Source organism: Morone saxatilis, unplaced genomic scaffold (assembly GCF_004916995.1).
Source record: "Morone saxatilis isolate NCDOM2014 unplaced genomic scaffold, NCSU_SB_2.0 Contig22, whole genome shotgun sequence".
NCBI classification, from domain to species: domain Eukaryota; kingdom Metazoa; phylum Chordata; class Actinopteri; family Moronidae; genus Morone; species Morone saxatilis.
Window position 1 is genome coordinate 21,482,646 of NW_023339785.1, and position 21,862 is coordinate 21,504,507.

General features: G+C 40.7%; 1 protein-coding gene across 3 annotated transcripts in view; it reads left to right on the plus strand.

Annotated features, from left to right (window-relative positions):
* psd2 (pleckstrin and Sec7 domain containing 2) overlaps window positions 1–21,430 on the plus strand; it is a 37,165-nt gene extending 15,735 nt beyond the window's left edge. For 2 of the 3 annotated variants that reach the window (XM_035669238.1, XM_035669239.1), the window contains exons 4-15: window positions 10,766–10,963; window positions 11,293–11,373; window positions 12,428–12,585; window positions 13,541–13,599; window positions 15,116–15,205; window positions 15,367–15,410; window positions 15,532–15,722; window positions 15,855–15,925; window positions 16,404–16,561; window positions 17,319–17,463; window positions 17,916–18,059; window positions 18,459–21,430. In XM_035669238.1, coding sequence (XP_035525131.1) covers window positions 10,766–10,963; window positions 11,293–11,373; window positions 12,428–12,585; window positions 13,541–13,599; window positions 15,116–15,205; window positions 15,367–15,410; window positions 15,532–15,722; window positions 15,855–15,925; window positions 16,404–16,561; window positions 17,319–17,463; window positions 17,916–18,059; window positions 18,459–18,689 — 1,570 coding nt within the window. In that variant the 3' untranslated portion in view covers window positions 18,690–21,430. The remainder of the gene's footprint in view (window positions 1–10,765; window positions 10,964–11,292; window positions 11,374–12,427; window positions 12,586–13,540; window positions 13,600–15,115; window positions 15,206–15,366; window positions 15,411–15,531; window positions 15,723–15,854; window positions 15,926–16,403; window positions 16,562–17,318; window positions 17,464–17,915; window positions 18,060–18,458) is intronic. The other variant, XM_035669240.1, reaches the window with a different exon arrangement.
* The last annotated feature ends 432 nt before the right edge of the window (window positions 21,431–21,862 follow it).

Below are 21,862 nucleotides of genomic sequence, written 5' to 3' on the forward strand. Positions count from 1 at the left end.
TCAGGCATACATCATGTAGTGTGTCAGCCTGTTAGTCAGTCAATCAGGTTGTGTTTCAGATTACGTTGTCAGTTACAGTTGGTCATTTGGGTGGGTAGTCAATCAATCTGTTACTTTGACAGTTGTGTCCCTCTGTGCCCTGTGGGAACCGTCATTGAGGTTGAAGCTTAACCTTAATCCAGAGAGACCGCTGAAACCACCATGAAAACATGCTCTCTGTCATTTTGTCTATCAGCTTACTACCCTACATATCCAGCTAGATCTACCCAGTGGAGCCAACTAGTTGAATGCTGCTTATGTGATAATGCAACCTGTGGTGTGTGCACACAAACAACAACACACAGAGAAATGCTTAAGAAGAAAAGAGACAGACTGACATGGATATGGCACTTCAGACCTTTATTCACATCAAAGCACATACTATGATTCAAAAGTCACGCCATGGGAAGTGTATTGTGAATGTTTGTTCACTTATGCACACTTTTTTATGTACACGTGTGCAGTATCTCTGGCTGCACATTTGCATGCATGCATATGTCCCTATGTGTATCCATGTGGGAATCACGCTGCGAGTGTATGTTCCTCCCCATAGCTTGCGAGCCTACCAGATCTAAGCCCTAGCATTGCAGATAAAAGCCAGGCTCAGTTGTTTCCATATCAGAGGAGCAGCTCTGCCGTTTGGACTAATCTCTTTCATATACAGCGTCGAGTGCAGAAACACACATGAAAGACACACGGTCCAACAGCGTGCATGCGTAAACAAAAATGTGCATAATGCTCGTACATCCTAATGCTCGCTCAGTGACACAGATACGGGAGCTTTTTTATTATATCTATCTTTCACACTCTGAATCTTTCCCTCTTTCTGGTTCTCACCCACAAAAACACACACACACATCTTTCACGATGTCACTTTGGGAATAAAACCCTCAGCGTGGTTCTATAGCGCTGCTGAAACATCCTGCAGATTATCCTTTCCTGGCTCTCAGTCAGGCAGTGATATGGACACACACACTCACACGTAGACATACATATATAAATGCACACTTTTGCAGCACAAGCAGTAATACATACAAATTCTTTTTTTCACCCTCTCACCGCAGACGCACACACTAACTGAATCATTTCAGCACCAACAGATTTATCCCTGTCTATTTATAGCTCGACTCTATGTTCTATGACACATCCCACAGTCTTACAGTACCCGCGACTGTTTTGGCTGAATGAGGTTCTTCTTACCACAGGCTTCTCTCCTCTGAGGCGTCTGTCAACACTTCCTGTATGTGTTGAGTTGAAGTCGTGCCAGACTCTTTTTTGGCATTTGCTGTTCCCCTCTTTGAATCTGTAGCTGATTTTGAGGCAGAAGTTGTTCTCTAGTTGTCAGATGAGGCTGTTTCACCAAAAACAATCCCACACCTGAACACAATTAGTCTCACCCAGCCGAAAGAGGTCACCATTGTCCATTGTCTGCTGCTGAGTAGGTGTTTTTTGGGTCGTGTGTGTGTGTGTGTGTTTATATGTGTGCAAGAAAGAGACAGAAAACAAACCATTCCAAAATATTCTGTGTCTGTAAAGTAAAGAATTACATTCATGAGATTACAGTTATCTGGTTTTTAAATAGCCTTTATTGTTATGAAATTACATGTATAATTTGGGTAATTACATGGCTACACCTAATTTTTACTTTAAGTGTTATATTTTATATGAGTATTCATGGGTCAGACTATACTGATGTTATATTAGTCTTAAATATATTTGGTCTTTTTGTGTTTTTTTTGTGAAATGTAATCAATCAATTAGGGATTAATCAACTATAAGTTGAAAAATAGCCATTTCAATGTACAGTATTTTTTTTAATTGACAATCTAAAAGGCTGTAGTGTAATCAATAACATATATTTAGTTTGTTGATATACATTGTTAACATCATTATTGGTTGATAATGACTCCATTTTCTGCTGCTTATTTGGGCCTTTGTAACAGTAGTGGCAGGCAAAGCAAGGCAATCACTCCAGCACCTCCTGGAGGATCCTGAGGTGTTCCTAAACTAGATCAGATCTGCAATCTCTCCAGCATGTACCTCCAGGAGGTATCTTGATCAGATCCACAAACCACCTGAACTGGCTCCTTTTGATGCAAAGGAAGGAAGGCTTTACTTCAAGCAGCAATTTTGCTGCCTATACCCGCAATCTCATTCTTTCAGTCACTACCCAAAGCTTACAACCATAAATAAAGGTTAGAACGTAGATCAACTAGTAAATTGAAAGCTTTGCCTTCCGGCTCAGCTCCCCTTTCACCACAACAGTCTGGTACAAAGCCTCTATTACTGCTGACACCGCACCAATCAGCCTGTCCATCTAATGCTCCATTTCACAGTCCCCAAGTTACTTGAACTCCTACACTTGCTTAATCCCTACCTGGAGGACTCAATCCACCATTATCTGGCAGAGCACCATGGCCTCAGACTTGGAGGTCCTGACTTTTCACCTCACTGCTTCACATTCAGCTGTAAACTGGTCCAGTGTGTGCTGAAGGTCACGGTCTGATGAAGCCAACAGAACCACATCATCTGCAAAAAGCAGAGACGCAAACCCTTGAGGAGCCAAGCCAAACACCCACTGAAAACATGTTTTATTTCCTGCAGAGAATACAGACACAGCTCTTACTTCGGTTATATAAGGACCAGGTGACTCATAGCAGCGGCTCTGGTAACCCATATTCCTGCAGTACACAAGACTCTGGGTGAGGTACGGCATCTCCTTCATGTCCAGTTCATGGGTGGTCTCTGAATTGTTCTCAGTCTGGCCCATCCCCTGAGGCCAATTTTCCCCGGACACACACACAGCTCCCAGGGTCACAGGGGCACACAAAACCCTCCCCCCCAATAAGGTGGCGATTCTTGAACAAACAATTATAGCCCTGTGATTTTAATGAATAGCTACCAAATTAACTATTCAAATTAGTGGGTCTAGTTGTAATACACAAGTAGGTTATACTACTGATCAAGTTTTAAGGAGTGATTGGTGTGATTTTATAAGCGATTGTGTCTTGAAAGGAATTCAATCATCAACATATAAAACAGATGGATTTAATTGCTTTGGCAACAACAATTTCATGCCAAAAAAAGCTCTTTGAACTGAATTGAATTGAACATTTGATGAAAAGATACTTACACTTCTTGCCACTGAACCAAAACGAAGCAAAAAGAGTTTGCGTGATCAGGATTGGAGCCGCTGTATCAAAGTCTTGCCCGTACACCCGGTCGACTCAATCATGTCATGACATGAAATCCCCTTTTTATAGCTTCAAATACCTAATTAAAACCAAACTTACATATGAACATAAGTGATAAGAACTGCCTAAAATTATTTGTTTGATTTGTTTATTTGATGGAGGCAGCAGGCTGTATGTCCCATCTGGCAGCCAGCCACCAGGGGGCGATCAAGATGTTTTGACTCCACCTGCATGTTGTTAATATTTTATATGTAAGTTTAGAGCATAATTAGTCATGTACAAAGTCAAAGTTTCAATGACACCATACTTTTCCATTACAGATGGATGGGAACAGGATTGTTGCTGTTATGAATTATATTGTGGTGTCACTTTTTTTCTTTATTGAGTTCATTAGTTTCCAGGACACGGCTAACTGGAGCACAACTGGATGACCTCCTCAACTGCCTTTTGACTCTAACTTTGGCATTAAGACACGACTGACTGAGGAGCACAAAATAAGGATTAATTTTAATATGCTGCATATGCTAGTGAGGAGCACTTATCTCATATATCCTCCACTCTGACTGAACTGAATGACTTTTCCCATGTGTTGGCTGCCGTGAGAACATCACATCAATTAGTTTGTAAATTTTGCTGTCTTAGAAAAATCCACGGTGAGTCAATGACAAAGGTTATCCATGAGTCAGGGTCGTAAACTGCTCGAAAAAATGGATGTGTGATCAGTATTCAGCAGCGTCTGATTGGTCCAAAAAGTATTTTGGTCCAAGCGCTGACTGAATTTCTGTTTTTGTTGTCGTCAAGGAAATATAGTCATTGTTGTCTGCACCTAATAATGTGCAGAACCAGGTTGCAATGAATCTCGTAGGTTGCTCGCCTGTCCAAATACTAATCAAATCTTCCGTCTCATCCCCCAAATTTTGCACTTTTGACCCTACAGCTGCCTCTCTGTTCTCTACTTGTTTGCAATTGTTCTTCTTTCCACCAGATTAGAAAGAGGAAGGAGGGATTTAGATGATGAGGTTAGCATGCAGGGATGTGTCAGTGTGTCTCTGTGTATAATCCATCACATAGTGTGTGTGATAATTGATGTCTGTGTGCCCTTAAATTACTTAGGGCTGCACAATTAAGCAAAATATTATCAAAATCACAATATGGCCGAGTGCAATATTCAAACCACAGAAGGCTGCCAGTTTTAATAAGGGCTTACCAAATTCTCTCTCTAAGTAGGAAAACATGTTTCTTTGGTACCTCAACAAACATTTGTGATGATCATTCCCACTAATTGTGAATCATATCACAATATCTGCCAGAACAATAAAATAAACCCTTTTATTACTGTACATTATTAGGTCGTACATTGACACCTAGACAAGTAGGTACTTACCTCCATTCTGTGACCTTTATAGAGCAACTATTTATATCCCGCCCTATAACATTTTAACTCAACACATTATTTGACATCCTGAGTTTACGTTAAAAATAGATTTTTTTTTTGCTATATGAGTGGTAAGCTCTCTCAAAATAGAGCTCAGGACTTTTTCTGTAGGTTATATTAAGGTTAGGTGGTTTTGCTCTGTCTTGCATCTGTGGTTGCTGGGCCATACTGAAGCAATACACCAGAGGAATGTCCAGAAATAACCCCATAAAATGACTACATGCTGGAAAGCAGCTTAGTGTACTTCAAGAGTCCTAATACAGGACGCCCCGCTGATACTGAACTGATCTGCTGGCCCGGAGCCCTTCACTTAAATGCAGAGGAAGTTGTGTTGGCTTGGGGTGAGGTGGGGGGAGACACAGAGCCATTGTAAAGCCACCACTAGGAACGGTCTAATTCATCAGGAAAAAGTCTGTCCATGTCGTTTGCTCCGCCCCCAACATCCTCTCCTCTGTGCGGCGTTCAGACAGCCAACAAACTTCAAGGAAAAAAAAACTCCAAACACTCTCCTTGCCTGTTGACACTATGGTGAAATAACGCTGCAGCCAAACTCATCACCTCCGAATAGGCTGTGGTTATGTGTGAGACCCACTTCCGCCTTGAAGGGATCTGATTTGGCTTGAAGTGAAATAACAAACCGGAGCCGATGGAGATTTTACCGACTGCTGGAGGATGAGGCGGTCGGACCGTCGTGCGCCTTTAACCGCTGATTTCCAATATCCGAGAGACGATGTGGAAAGAGGAATATGATGTTCACTTCGACTTTCTGCTGCAACTCCTGTAAGTTTATAATATTTCTACATAACCAGGAACACTTATAAGCTTTTACGTCCAAATGGGTGGGAACATTAACATTATGCTGCGTGGCAAAATGGAAATAGTGAGCTGTACTCAAACTTAACTGTGAGGAGAAATCACTACAGTACTTATGTAATATTTCCATAAGTATAAATGAATGATACCGAAATTAGGATAAAAGCGACTTTTTATTCATCTCGTAGTTTATTCATACAGGGACTCAATGTACCTGGTAATCAATGTAGTAGCTTTATCATCATTTTTGCTTAATAAATGACTCAAATTATTAATAAGTTCTAAAAAATATTGCTGATTTTGTCCAGTAAATATATATATAACAGCATATATATATATATTAATGGATTATTGTTTAAGCTCTAATGGAAGCTATAAAATAAGGATTTCTATATCAGACTTGAAGGATGTCTTTTTTGTTTGTTGTTTTCATAATATATATAACCCATATGAGCCAAATCTTTATCCATCATGGCCTGAGTGGATGACACAACAGTGGGAATAATATTTAGGGCGGCACAATATGGTGAAAACAATCATATTGTTATTGTTATTTTGACAGCTGTTGCCATCGTGATATGATTCATGATTAGTAGGAATGATCATTATTGAATCACAATTTTCATTTTTACTCAATACAACTATTAAAAACATGGTGATGGGATATTTGCTGTATGTTTTGTAGACAAGATTTGTAGGCCCGGACATCTCTGCAGCCCTACAGTTCTTCATTATAATGCTGTTTGTCACACACTTTACCTTTTATCAAAAAATGTTCTTCTGTGATTTTGGATATTGCACCATGTTTTGATTTCAATAATATTTTGAATAGTTGTGCAGCCATAATAACAAAAAACCTTGTCTCACTTTTTGTGGCTGGAGTTGTCTTTGTTGCTTATCCACTATTGCGACAGTGTGTTTTTTTGCAGAGATTTTATCTACAGGTCGTAGCAGATGACCTGTCTGACACACATGCTCAAACACACACAAAGAGCTCCTGTATGTGTTCTAAAGGATGTCTACTTTAGTCGATCACAGTATATATGAAAATGAAAAAAAAGTCAGTGAAATAACAGGATTTCATAATCCGGTTAATCCCATAATAGTTGATTACTCTGACGGAAGATGCCACTAAGACCCTCCCCTTTCCCCCCTCCTCACACCCACACACACACCTTGTAATGCTGACACACCCTTCTAGGTGTGGGTACGGGGTGGTGCAGAGCCAAAGAGATTAAGATGTGAGTCAGTGGCATGCACTATCATGCTCTATCTCTGACACACACACACACACAGACTGAGTGGCGGTTACAGTGAGTGAATATGTGTGGCCTGGGGATACAGAATTGTGCCTTTAGATAAACAAATAGGTTTCTGTGTGCCACTTGGCCCTGAGTTACGCCAAGTATCTTGGCTCAAAAGGCCTGCTCTAGATATCTGACACTCCATATTGTGTCTCTCTCACTATTAATTTGTGTTTGTGTGTGTGTGCTGGTTCCTTTATTGTCAGTGACTTGAGGAACCCGGCATCATTTCAGACCTCTGACTGATATGAGCTTTGAATGATTCATGAGGTCTCTCTGAGTCTAGTGAATTAATATAGTCAGACAAGTGAAAGCAATTTCACTGCAAACGCCAGGCTGGATATTGTTTCAAATGTTTTTTCCCCAGACTCATTTTATTTTGTGTGAATCCATATGTTTGTGTTTGTTTATCATTAAGTGTGTGCAGGCCAAGGTTATTGTCGTTAACTAAAACTAAACTAAAAACTAAAACTAGATGTGAAAAAAACATTTATTTAATACAAGCAGTTTTTAACTGGTTATGAAACAGTCTCTGCTACTGCGTCTATGTGACCTACATACAGCACCCAAGACCATCAGCGAGAAGATTGGCTATTTCTATATAGTTATTCGTAATGCCTGGGTTGGATGTAGTCGAATTTGCCTCGTAATCAATGAAACAAAGCAGTGGAAGCACTACTGCTTTTGTCCCAAATCCTTGTTGCTGATTTAACTAAAATTAAAATAAAAGTTTTACTTTAAAACAAATGTTAGAACTAACTGAAACTATATAACTAAAATCAAATAAAAATATACAGGAAATGTCTTTAGTTTTAGTCTTTGCTGATTTGGTCAAATTTGTCAACACAACAAGCATGAGGAGGCATTGGTGCATATGTTTACATGACTGTGAGTCAATATGTTTGTACTGTAATACCTATTCTGACCTTCTTAAAGCCCTGACAAATCCACCCTCATATTATAATAAAAAGTCAACTTAAACCAGCAAACTCACTCTGGAAGCTAAACTGAAACTAAACTGAATTGAAAACAAAAATTTGACATTTTCAACCACTTCTCTGGCTCCCAATGGGGGTTCCTGTGACTTTCCTAGAGGTTAGGATCAGCAGGATCTGGGTCTGCTCAGAGGTCTCCTCCCTGTTGGACATGTTGAAAATACCTCCAGAGGGAACCACGCAGGAAGCATTTTAATCAGATCCATAAACCACCTCAACTGCCTCCTTCTCTACAAAAAAAGACGGGTTATTTTACGCCTTCCGGATGTACAAACTTCCCACCCTGTCCCCAAGGATAGAGCTCAGGCACCCTGCAAATGAAACTGCTTTCACCGACTGTGTCTTCAGCCTTATTGTCATTCTTGGGAGTGATGCTCCGCTGCGATAAGGTAGGGGAGTTTGCATGACCACTTCATCATGGTGGAGGGTTTATGTATCCCTGTGACCCTGGGAACTGTGTTGTTGGGGGCAACAGCTCCTTGTAGGGTCTCCCAAGGCAAATTGGTCCAAGGTCAGGGGCCAGATGAAGAGCAGTTCTAAGAGCCTAATGAATCAGCCATGACGGGGCAGTGCAACCTTGCCTGGAGCGGGGAAGTCAGGGCCCTTTGTAGATTTCAGCTGTAGGAGTGTAGTGTGTAGTCAGCTATTTAGCATGTGAAGGCAGGCTGACTCCTGGTTCTGGAAACTGGTTTTTGTTTATTTGTCAGTCTTTTATATCAGCATGTTTTTTGTTTGTTTTTTCTGATGCCTGATGCAAATTTCTGATAGACGGCCTTGAGGTTGTCCACAATCCCTTTACTTCTTCTTCTTCGAGCTCAGGACACTTGGCTTCCGCTGTATCCTTGGTAACCAGTAAATCCCTTTCGACAACAGTGCGTAATGTATTGAATTTGTGAGGGTAATGCAATTGGGCTGATCAGATTATGCAAAAAACATCTGAATCATCTGGCGAGAATGCTGACGGAGATGCACAGACAGGAAATGAGGAAATGCCATTTAGACTGATCGAGGTGAACGTGTGCAATCTCCTTCCTAAGAATTAAAACTGAGATAGTTGGCTGGTTTTTGTGCTGATCTGCTGGTAAATACATGTTCCTTTTAGCATGGATGATATGAAATGTTACACTGTTTTGCTTGAATGTGAAGAAGTGAAGTAGCAAAAGTAACAAAATGTTTTTTTTTAACTAGTAATTAAAATCGAACACTGATTGTTTAAAGTACAATAAAAAGGCTAATTAACTTCCCACTGATGGACTCGGGTGTGTAGCCATACAGTAGACACAACTCAGTATCTTACTAAAACTACCTCCGTTAGTCATAAATAAATAAGTAGGGCACTAATTAATACTCTGCATCGATTCTCTCTGTCCTCTTGATGACACTTAAATAGTTATATGGAATGTGAGGCCTTGGCCTGATTAGACAGTTCATTAAACTCTGTCCCTCACCAAGTCACTGTATGAAGTGATGGCCTCATTTTCATGTTAAGTCTTTAGGTTTTCTTTTCTTTTTAGTTGAGTAAGCTGTTATTAGTTCTACGAATATCATTTTCAAAATAATCAACTCAATAACATTGCAGCTTTGAATTATTTTAGTTCTTGTGTTAAAATGTGTCTGCAAGTAAAAATGGATGGCAGCTTGTGGAAGAGCCGGTGAGGAAGCTGGTTTCATAATCATTGAGATAGAAACATTGGGGTTTAACATATGGCGGACTCCTCGGTAGATATAAGTGGCTAATTTTAAAGTAACAAAAACACAACAGTTCTTATTTTCAGGTGATTAAACACTAATGAAAAGATACCTATGTTGTACCATTTCTGACAATAGATCCTCAATGTTACGCACTGGACCTTTAAAAAGGCATCTACTCCTTCTTCCTCATTAAAGATCCCAGAATCTATTAATACGTAAATGTTGTTCCTGCTGGACACAAGATGTCTCCTGCTTCACCGTAAAGTCCAGTCTCAGTCTCAGTGTCTGTGCACTGGTGGCTGCAGGTCTCTCCATCACACTTGCATAAGTTGCACACTGGTCGTGCACGTAAATCGTTCTGCACAGTGAAGCTCAAACATCAAACCGTAGGAAGAAGAAGAAAAACATATTTTTGAGTTTCAATGCATTTCAGTTTGAAACAATATTTTATTACAATGTCAAAGTGAGGAATTAAAACAAACTGGGCATGTACAGTTCAAGATCATCTGTCATTCGTGCAGGCTTTGCAAGTCATTACTTGGCAGTAAAAGCTGCGTGTCCTCGCTTGTGTCTTCAACTGTTTGGCAAAATAATTTAATTTTTTCTTAACTACTCCTGCCGGGGTGATTGAGTACATTCAGTCTTTCAGCAGAAACGCCCTGTTTTATAGTCACACAGATACACCCATTCACAGCTGGGATAGACAGCCTAGTGATAAGCATGAAATGGACAATTTACTCGTTCAGTTTGAGATTGGGTGTTCTGCTCAAGGGCAACTTGATGGGAGCTGTTGAGGCCAGAGAGAGCATTACATTGTTCACTATATGGACCTCTAAAATGAAATGCTCACTTTTCTAACTTCCAGGCTATATTTGCCTGATACGCAGGAACGGAAAAGTAGAAACGAGGTATTAGTTTTTATATTACAGCACTTAAATTCAAATGATGTTAGAGGTTAACAGTGTGAGATTAGTGGAGCTTTTTGGAGGAGATTGAGGCAGGTGAAAGCTGCTTCAGCATTATAATCAGCCTTTAGATTTACTGCATTAACGTGGGACATTAAGTGACAGTGAAACTGGGTCAGTGTCATAACAAGTCATTTAAACCTCATTTGACTTTCGTTTGTGTGTGTGAACATATGTTTATGTAATTGGGTTTTATGCTCAGCAGTTCAGTTTCCTCTGTCTCATTTTAAGTGAGTGGGCTTGTAACAACGGACATGTGTTTCATTCATTAACCTATGCACCTGCCTGTGTGTGTTTGTGTGTGTGCGTATGTTCTCCTCTCCTACAGTGATGCCAACCTCACAGACGTTCTGTCTGACTCAGAGGAGTGCGATTTGGGCAGTCTGGAGCGTTTGGAGCGCGGCAGCACAGACACTCTAGCCAATGGCTGCCGAGCCGACTGTGAGGCCGCCAAGAGGCTGGCCAAGCGCCTCTATCACCTCGAGGGCTTCAAACGCTGCGATGTGGCCAGACACCTGGGCAAGAAGTGAGCGCGCGCACACACACACAGTAGCACATACGCACACACAAGATGACTGATGGACTGACAAATCACCAGAAACAGAGGAAAACATGTTGACATAGTTACATATGGTCAGTATTTGAAATGCACACAGGTATAGATGAGACAGATATAATGGACACGTAGACGCACATGATTGATTTATAATCAAACACATCTGCACAAGCTTAATTTATTCTTAACTGGAAGAGCTTTCTCTTATCCAGTGGTGCTAAAAAAACATTTATATAACACTTTCATACGTCTTCAGTGCCACGTTGATGTGCTGATGCTCTCTTTCTGTCTCCCTGCAGTAACGAGTTCAGCCAGTTGGTGGCATCAGAGTACCTGAGTTTCTTTGATTTCTCCGGCCTGTCGCTTGATCGAGCCCTGAGGTAATGCACAGTCAGCACTTGGAAGTGATGAGTGTGTGATGTAGACATCGATACACGCGCATGCTTGTGTGTATTCTTCACTTTCCCTCTTCACAAGGCATTAGCTTTGTGCTAATCAAGCTGTCGTGTTGAGTACAGTTAGCCAGTGTAGCTGACAGCTGCGGAGTACATCACTGCCGTGTACCTGACATGGTGCTGTCTCAAACTGCTGCCTTCAGCTCAGGCTGTTCAGCTAAGAGGCCTCAGCGTGGGCCAGATTATCTTACCACAGTTTGAAAGTAACATGTAACACACTAAAAGTCTGGTTTAAGGAAACTGCAGTAATCTGACAGCATAGAAATTCTTTTAATCTTTATTCTTTTCTGAAACTTTAAAATGGAGTGGGAGTATTAATGTAGGGTTGTAGCTTATGATTATTTTTAATCATAGGTTAATCATTAAGTGTATTCAATGATCACAATTTCTCAGGGTCCATGGTGACATCTTCAAATGTCATATTTCTTCCAACCTAATGAAAAAATGTAGAATGATATATAACAAAAATAGCAAATTCTCCCATTTAAGCAGCTAGAACCAGCAGTATTTAGTGCTTTAGCTTAAAAAAACAAACTGAAACAATTATTTGATTATCAAAATAGTTGTAGATTATTTTTCTTACAATAGACTACTTAATAATTAATCTAATTAATCTACATCAATGTTTCTCCTCAATGTGAAAGTGAGACTTCAACCTGTAAGAAACCTGTTGACTCTGGCAAACCGTTACAAAATCAGATCCATTTATCTGCAGTTCAAAAGTGCAGCTAGTTCACAGAGACAAAAAGATGACACAATCCCTCTTTTGTGAGAATAAAATACAGAGTACATGACCACAAGGCTGTTATAGTTTAAAGAATAAAATGTTTCATAATATTTCCAACAAAGCTGTCAGCTCTATTCTTCCACATATTCTGTTTACTGCCAGAAGTGATTTAAATCATATATTTTCCCGAGATGCGTTACTGGGAAACGTTTGACCTCCTGTTGACCTCGTGGTTTGATTTGTGTGTGATAGGAACTTCTTAAAGGCCTTTCCACTGATGGGAGAGACCCAGGAGAGAGAGAGGGTCCTTGTTCATTTCTCCAGACGCTTCTGCCACTGCAACCCACAGACACCCACCTCTGAAGGTCAGAGTCGTGAGGGTGGTGGTAATGATGATGATGACACCGATGGTAATGAGAAACAATATTATCAAGAGAAAACAAAATGTCATAACAGCTGTACAGAATATTACACCATAAATATGAATTGATTTTACATTATTATTGCACTTTCCCATGTTGACCAAACACCTATGTAGGGTTCCCACACATCCTGGAAATTTAAAATAGTTTTCCAGTGATGGAAACACCTGGAAATTGATTAATATGACCAAATATCCTGGAAATTATCTATGTTGTCCTGGTATGACTCTTCAAAGTGGGTTTACCAGACTGACCTGCAGCAGTCTCTTCAGCCTTTGGTCCATTTTTCTGGAGCTGCTAGCGGAGAGAAGCCCAGCGGAAATACTGTAGTCATATTTACATGCACACAGCCTATTAATGCTTAAATTGTGGGTGATAAATACATGCACACCGATATTAATTGTACACAACACTTTCACTTTCTTCTTCCTATTTTAATTGGCTTGTTACGGTTAGTGGAAAACTGTAGTAAACTGTAGTAGATTCACCAGAGACCGCTCCACTCCACTGAGACTGCAGCACAAAAAAAATTGGCTGTGGTGAGAACAGCCGAGCGTACCACGAAAGCTAAAGCGGAGTGTTAAATGAGGAGTAAAACTGGGGTTATATATGTCAGTTCTAGGTCTCCCAGTAAATTATATAACTGTTTGTGAGCTAGTGCTGTCCTGTATTGTCAAGAAAAACTATTTTGGACAGGTCCTTAAAAAGAGTGGGAAGCGTATTTACACTGCAGCGCTACAGTTGCTGCTACTTGCACCAACCTTTAAATGTAACCGTGATAGATGTAAATACAGAATCAATTCAGATCAGATACAGCACTAACTGTCTGTTGGCTATTCATGATGTGTGTCTGCATGTACAATAAAGAAATGTGTGGCATTGTATACATTAATTTGTGTTTGACATTTAGCTGACTTCGTCCTTGTGTATTGTCTTGTTGCAGATGGAGCCCACACATTAACCTGCGCCCTTATGCTGCTTAACACCGATCTACACGGACATGTATGTACCATCTGCAGGTTTCCCAATTCCCTTAATCCTCCTGCAAAACAAAAACTATGAACACAATCGTTTGTCAGGAATGGCACGTCTCAGTTCACATCTATTCCTTTCTTTCTAGCCTTTCCTCTCTCTTCGTCTTTCTCTCCCCTTCCATGGCCTACTTTCTGACCTGTTTCTGTCTCTCCTCTCCTCGGATAGTCTCATCTGTTCAGTTTTAAACTGGAGCACTGTGGTCGGGGCAGCATAACACGATCAGTATCATAGGCCCTGTGCTTTGCTTTTCCTTGACCCTCCTGCTCCACTCGACTCTGTCCCTGCTAATAGTACATTTAGTGAATATCCCTCCTCTAACTAATGTCCTTTCTCTCTTTTCAATTTCCTTTCCCTCCCTTTCATATCCTTCCCCTGCTAACCAAATCTGGCCCCCTGGTCTCTCTCTGCCCCCGCAGGTGGTAAGTATGATTATAGTAGTAGTCTTGTCGGCTAACAATAGAAGTCAGAGTTTTAATACTGATATCATAATGCACACACAATGATATGTTTTTTTTAAATAATTGTTGTTCAGTAGCACAAAAATATCTGGCTGCTTTAATATTTTTACCAACGAGAAATGGCCAGTAGCTGATTTGGGGGATTTTTGAGTATGTTGTATAAAAATACATGTAGCCTAATGTGTAAAAAGAGTGGGTGCAATAAGCTAAAGCTTCAGCCTACATCTTTTCTGTTAGTATAAGTTGCTTTGCTTTGTTTTGATTTATTTATTTACTTGGGTTGGGTTGTATAAGTTGAAATGACCGAAATAAACTAAACTAAAATTATTTATTCTAATTCAAATAAAATGCAGTTTTCGTATTAGCTGTGAGAATTGATCTGTCCTTTTTCCCCTCTGCAACGTTTAAAATCAAAACATCTATATACATTTAATACATTTAAACAATGTGAACAGCAGATTCAGTTTTGAATACATTTTATAATATAGGATTTTAACTTAGTAAAAGGGCACTGTCCTGCTACCTTTGCATGAAAATATAAAATATATATATCATTCATCCAGTTGGATTGTGGCTGTGAACCACGTAACCTATTAACAATAATGAAATAACAATAGTATATACTTCCCATCTGGAGCTTTGTTTTTGGTGTTTTTCCCTAGAAAAGGGGAAATTTTTTTGTTAAAGACTAGGAAAGGTTTGGTAAGCTGATACTGGATAAGCTTTAATAGAAGTGGAGCCTCACGCACCACCACCAGTAGAACCAGCAGTGTCACACTGCCACCCAGTGGACGCTTGCAAAACTGCATTCAGATTTGAGCATTTAATAGTGGGTTGTAATTATTAACTACTCGTTATATAACATTATATTTATTGTATTTGATTAATTATAATATTTGTTATCTGGGTACTGAGCTCAGTATAAGATTGGCTAATTCGGCTTCACACAAAAAAAAAATCAAGGTGAAATATGATCTTAAACTTGAACTGTTTTGTTTCTATTTGTCTGTTTCTCCTCTCTTCAGAACATTGGGAAGAAGATGTCTTGCCAACAGTTTATCAGTAATCTAGATGGCCTCAACAATGGGAAAGACTTTCCTAAAGAGTTACTGAAGGTACAGACGCCCTCCTGAGAGAGGACAGCTCAATCTTTGTCTCTTTCCTAACCTCAGAATTGAAGTATATCTTCACATTCCCACTCTGTAGTGAAGTAAAAGAAATCCAAGAAGACAACAAATGTTTAGAATTTCTCTCTTTTATTGCCTCACCCACACAGGTCTTGTATAACTCAATCAAGAATGAGAAGCTTGAGTGGGCAGTGTGAGTATGCATTTTGTGTTCATCAAAAGGAAAAGTATTTGGAGTATGCAAGTTTTTAAGGAGTAAGTACACTTGAATATGTGCTACTCAGGTTTGTCTGAATGGGTATTTGTGTGTGCAGTGAGGAGGAGGAGCTGAGGAAGAGTCTATCAGAGCTGGTGGAGGAGCAGTGTGAGGGCGGGAGTAAGCGTGTTGCCAGGGTAACGGACAGCAGTAACCCTTTCATCGCCATTCCCATTCTCTTAAATGCCATCACCTACAAACATGGAGTGCTGACCCGCAAGAGCCACGCCGACATGGACGGCAAACGCAGTGAGTGATTGTATACACACACACACACACAGGCTTGACTGAAGTTACCAAATTCTTAATAAGTTACTCTCAATTTTTGTAAATGTGACATAAAAAGTTTGTTATTTTTGTCGTCGTTTTGCTCTCTCCCAGCCCCGAGGGGTCGCCGTGGTTGGAAGAAGTTCTATGCGGTTCTGAAGGGGATGATCTTGTATCTCCAGAAGGTACTGCATCTCATCCTCTGCTCCGTTACCATAGAAACACACATCCACCACCGCTGTCAGTGCGGTGGTGGATGCTGCTAGCTGCTCTGCTCTGTGTGTGTGCTTGTGTGTGTGTGTGTGTGAGTGTGAGAGAGAGAGAGGGAGTAAGATACAGAGCATTAAAAGAGGAAATGAGGCATGGCTGCTCTACTGTGTGTTTGTCTCCCCCTGCTGGTAGGAAGGCTGTACTAACCACATGTAAGATTGTGAAATGTTTTAATTAGCATCTTTTTCTGTGTAATATTTTAACTGGGTTTTAACTTGATTATGTTAGTATGGATATAATTTATAGATTTACTGTTTCATTTAATGAGGATGTTAAGTAAGTCGATGTAGTCATTTTTATCTACTATAAAAGACAAAGTGTTTTAATGGACTGAAATATTAACATTTATGGTCTCTAAAAAATGAGACTTAAACTCCTGTTTGCCTTACCCAGGATGAGTACAAGCCTGACGCCGACATTTCAGAGGTGGACCTGAAGAACGCAGTGCGGATCCACCATGCTTTAGCCACTCGTGCCACCGACTACAGCAAGAGAGCCAACGTACTGAAGCTCAAAACATCAGACTGGAGAGTCTTTCTGCTGCAAGCCTCGTAAGTCTGATGATCTTTACGCTTCAGAAAACTCAAAAGTACAGCAAATAAGGTAAATACAAATAACTTTTTTTCTCCCATGTTTTCAATTTATGGCATCGTCCAAACATGGTGATGATGTATGCTGCCAGCCTGTGTAGCGCTTCTTTCCTAACAGAGTTTATAAAGTACTTATTAATGCAGATTGTAGCGACAAGGTTGGATAAGGATGTTGTGATACCTGAATCCGCTGTCATTTTAATTCCCACACAGTGGAATTTATCTTGCGTGGACAGGAAGAATCCTTCCTTGTGTTTCTGTGACGTGTAGGTTTGTCATTTTGATAAAAATCAAACGTTCCAGCGTATGAATCAAACTCCTCTCGAAGGTCATACAGCCTCCTTTTGTGTGTTTGCAGAGTTTGGCAGTCACAGGTGATATGTAAGCCTACATTTAAACTCAATCTGCAGCACTGCGACATAAAATAATCAAATTGAATTTAAAATATGTCATTTAAGACTTAAAGATTATGATTTTGAGTTTAGGCACACAATGTCAGAATAATAGTTGATACTAGTTGTAGATGATGAGATAATATAAATTAGAACAATTAGAATCATTTTCTGTAGCCAGTTGAATGTACCAGGCTTTTTATCTTGTAGGAGAATCTGTGTCAGTGTAGCAAAAGAAACATTTAACAGCAGTTTTCATTGGAGGCACTCACCTGCTCTCTGGCCCTTCATCAACCCCTCACTCTACTCTCGCTCTGGCTTTCCAGTAGTGAGGAGGAGATGATGTCTTGGATCTTCCGGATAAACCTGGTGGCAGCGCTGTTCTCCGCTCCGGCCTTCCCCGCCGCCATCGGCTCCATGAAGAAGTTCTGTCGGCCCATCCTGCCGTCCTCATCCACCCGACTCAACCAGGTACACACACACAGACTTAAATTAATTTCCTGGAGACTTACCCTAACACTAACCATAACCACTGACCCAAAAATCATCTTTTTTCTCTTTGGGGACACAGCTTATGTCCCTGACAGGTCGAGCCATCCCCAATTAACTGGTCTTTAGTCTAATGGAGCTTAAGTCAGACAGCACACACAGATGATGACAGCTATGAAACTCTGCTGGCTTATGTTTTGCTCTATATATAATTCATAATATACTATTGTCAGCGCTACAATAAATGTCTAGTTATGATTGATATTTTTCATTGTACATAATATACAGTTTATCACAGCAGCATGCACCATCCTTCTACATTAAAAATCTCTATGCAAGGTTGGGCGTTTTTACATATTCTATTTGTGTCCGCTTGCATCTGATTGGCTGTTTTGGGGGTCTTCCGGTTTTCATCCGGCCTGTGATTGGTGCAGGAGGAGCAGCTGCTGAGTCATGAGAGCAAGCTGAAGCAGATGAGCCTGGAGCTGGAGGAGCACCGGAAAAACTCGCCCTCAGCCGACCCCAAAAGCCGCGAGTGGGAGGAGTTCCGGCTCAAAGAGCACTACCTCACGTACGAGGTACAGGATTTATATAGCTTCGGTTAATTTGTCTGTTTTTTATGGTCAGTTTTTATGTTTTTGTGCTTTGTTTAGATAAGAGAAAAAACACTGCAGTGCCACTGTTGTTTAGTAGATCATTTAATATTTAATTTATAATATATGTTAGTAGCAAGGAAGACGTTCAGGAGGCACATATACAATCTACTGATAATTCAAACTTTATCAGTTTCTTTTGTAACATATAAATTGAAAAATGTATGTATGTAGGTGTCAGTCCTCATATTAATGCCTCAGTCAGGCAAAATATAAAACAAAAAAAAAAATATATATTTAAGCTATTAAAGCCTGTTCCCAGGTTAAAACTCGTTTCATCTTCTGCTCTCACTTCCTCTCTCCTCCTCCCCTCTCTCTGAGCAGAAGACTCGGTATGAGACGTACATCAGCCTCCTTCAGGCCAAAATCCGTGCAGAGACGGACGACCTTGAGAAGATCGAGGCCAGCGTGATGGGTGGCCTGATCATGGAGGGTGGCCTGGCTGGCCGCGAGTGTCACCTCCGCAAGACGCAGTCCTCCCCATCCATCAGTCAGGCCCACGGCGGACTGAATGGGAGAACCGCTGGATGCACTGCCCCGGGACAGAGGAGCTGAGGGGAGGAAGGAGGACCAGAGATCACAGCCCACAAAACTACATCCCTCCAAGCCAAACTAGCTTAATCCTCCAACTTCTTACTATGTTCTTGCATTCATTTTCTTTGTGTGTTTTGGGCTTCTCCGTTCCTCCTGACTGTCACTATCCTTCCCAGTCCTTGAGCAATAGATGAAGAAGATGAAGAGCCCGCGCTTGATACCCACCAAGTGACCCCGCCAAACCTCAGTTCTTCGAACTTTTATTATTGCACATTAAAACGATCCGAACTGTGATCACTATTTATAACATCATCAGTATTATTTTGAAATGAACACTCAGAGCAATGCAGTTGTCTTTGGTTGAAATGTGTTTTAAGTTCTGAGCAGAACTTTGAGTAATTTATAATGTATTATTTTAAGGCCAGATAGAGAACAAAGAAAGAGAGACAGACTGGCAGTCATTAAGACGGAGATGGTACTACTGTAGCATTCTGGCCTTTTTATGTCGCTCATGTTTACACAGCCAGCCAGCCACTCACAGGCGTGTGTACGGACCTAAAGTATGGGTGGACTGTGGTGTGTGAAGATGCAACATATCTGTCAAAGAGCTACAAAAAACTTCTCAGAAGGATCAAGTCCCTGCCATGTATAGCATATTTATTTATTTATTTAATTCTACAAACCTTTATTCGCCCCAGGAACGGGTTTACACTGAGCGTGCTTGCTCTTTTTCAGCGATTTCCTTTTTGACATTTCATACAGTTACATGAATTTGTAAGTTTAAAGGAGCTGCCAATCGGAAACGGCCGTGGTTTTAACTGTTTACCAAGCTGTTCCACTAGAGGAACTGGAGGTTGAGTGCCTTACTTAAGGGCACCTTGACACTAGTTGTTGAGGGATTTGGAGAGTGTTTCTCAGTCGCTTTGTCGGAGATCACAAGTCTGTTTCTGTGATTTGTAAGCTGCCGCTACCCCAAATACTGACACGTATTCAGTTATTCTGTTTGTTCCTACAACTCTCAAATGGAGAGGATAACAGTATGTGGCTGAATGAAAGCACTGTGCCATGTTCTGTTTTATCCCACAAACTACTCCTCTTATATCACAGAAGAGTGCACTGAGCTAAAGGAGCCGATATGTAACAATATATGGTTGGGTGTGATGTTTCTGAAGATCCACATGAAGGGCAGAACAGAAAAGTGTGGGAGGGAGGCGCATACCGTGTGAGTGGGTCAGCTGGTGTATGTGTGTGTGTGTGCACATGCATGTGAGTGTGTGCGTGTGTGCATGCACTTTTTTTAACTGGTTCCAGTTAAGATGTTGAAGATGTAGGCAATAGGGAGAAGTAAATATAGCAGGGTCATGTTTTTGTATGAAGAATTTATTGAGCATGTTTAGAAACAATCCAATGGCCTTCTGCTGAATAAGACTGCCATCACAATCAGGCCTGGATCTCTCAAAAGCATCTTCAGCACAAAGAACGCCATCAACCTCGTGACAAAAGATGTACCTTTACCTCTTAAAGCAGAAAATCAGTCTGCGTTCTGATTTATAACATGTTACATGGACCTATTATAGCTTATTTGGCCTCGCATTAGGCATTTACTAGTACCGGTGTGTTCCTTCCACTGCCATCCTTCCTAACAGATGAAGATGTTTTTGGGAAAGCAGGCCTCGGTCAATCTTAGACAGAGACCGGCTGATTGGAGAGTGTAGCAGCAGGACTGCTCCAGCTTAACGTGCTTAAGTCAAGAAACCTGTCAGCATACTGGGATGGAAAGGGGAACAGCAGCAAAACAACTCCACCAGCAGAGTAGCCATCAAAACATCCTCCGCGTGAACGAGGAGGAGGAGAAAAGACTTGTTTTCAACGAAAGAGGCTGGTTTGGTTTTCTAAGTAAGGCTGTCTTTAACAGCCAAGAACAGGCAAAACAGTCATCCAGCACACGTTTCCAAATGGAGGAACACAACAGATTAAGCCTGTTTCTTATGGAAGGAGGTCTTATGTATGGAGGAAGTGGGGATGTGGTAGGAGGGGTGGTGGTACCGCTGTTTGTGAGCACCTTAATTGAGCCCAACCCACCCAAAAACAAACACACACACACACACACACACACACCTTTCCTCTTTCTATGTAATTTGCTTATGACACAACTGTAGACCAGTGAGCTTAGTGCCCCCTCACTCAGCCTCAGTGTGGCACAGAAGCATGTTGACATAACCAGAGCCGTGGATATCAACAGTATGAACTATCATGTCTTTGGCTCTGGACACAGCGCTTCTGCTGCTTCCTATATATATCATATTAATAGCGACTGATGGGGTCTGAGATCCTTTTGGGACTTGGCTGGAAACCTGGAATCGCAGCTGGAATCCTGGAACCGGATCCTTGTACAGACCAAAATGCTGAAGTGGAGTTGAGTTTTCAGAGAGGAAGTACCATTTTATAAAGCTGTATTGTTAGGATAAATAACTGCTTTCTTACAGGGAGACTTCCCCTTATAGTCACTTTGGCTGTTGTGCTAACCATTGTTTCCCAATGTTCTAGGGTAGGCCTGTGCTGTAATATAGGATTGTGACGAAAAATATTTGTTGATTGTTATGTTTTATTTAAAAAATGACAACTTCGGCACTTTGATGTCAGCATTGGATCTGTCTTTTTGTTTGTATATCGGAACTGTTTTTTGACAGGATGCTCATACTATGTAAAGGACATATTTACTGAATATTTAGTCTGTGCTTCATAAAGTAAGCTTTTATACAGATGATTGTGGTTGTGATTTATTAAGATTATCAACTACTAAACAAGGTTTACAGCTGTCTGCAAACCCGGGTGCCATTTTTAATATTAAATAGATATTAATTTGTGTTAGAATGTGAACACATGTTCTTCAAAATTTTAGTGCTATACACAATTTCCAACATACATGCTTATTGATATGTTCAGCCTGCATTGCCAAGCTAAATATGAAAGTTAGCATGTTAGTCAAATCCTGGAAAAACAGCTGTTAACTAGACCAAAGTTGTAAGCATTTAAGCACCTGATAGTCACAGACAAACAGACACAGTTTGTCTACTCATCCTGGAACAAGATCACCTTTACAGTCCGTATCTCAGCAGGTGGCTGCAACCAGAACAAAACAGATTCACAAAACAGGGCTAGTATGATATTTGATACATGTATGATGCCTGCAT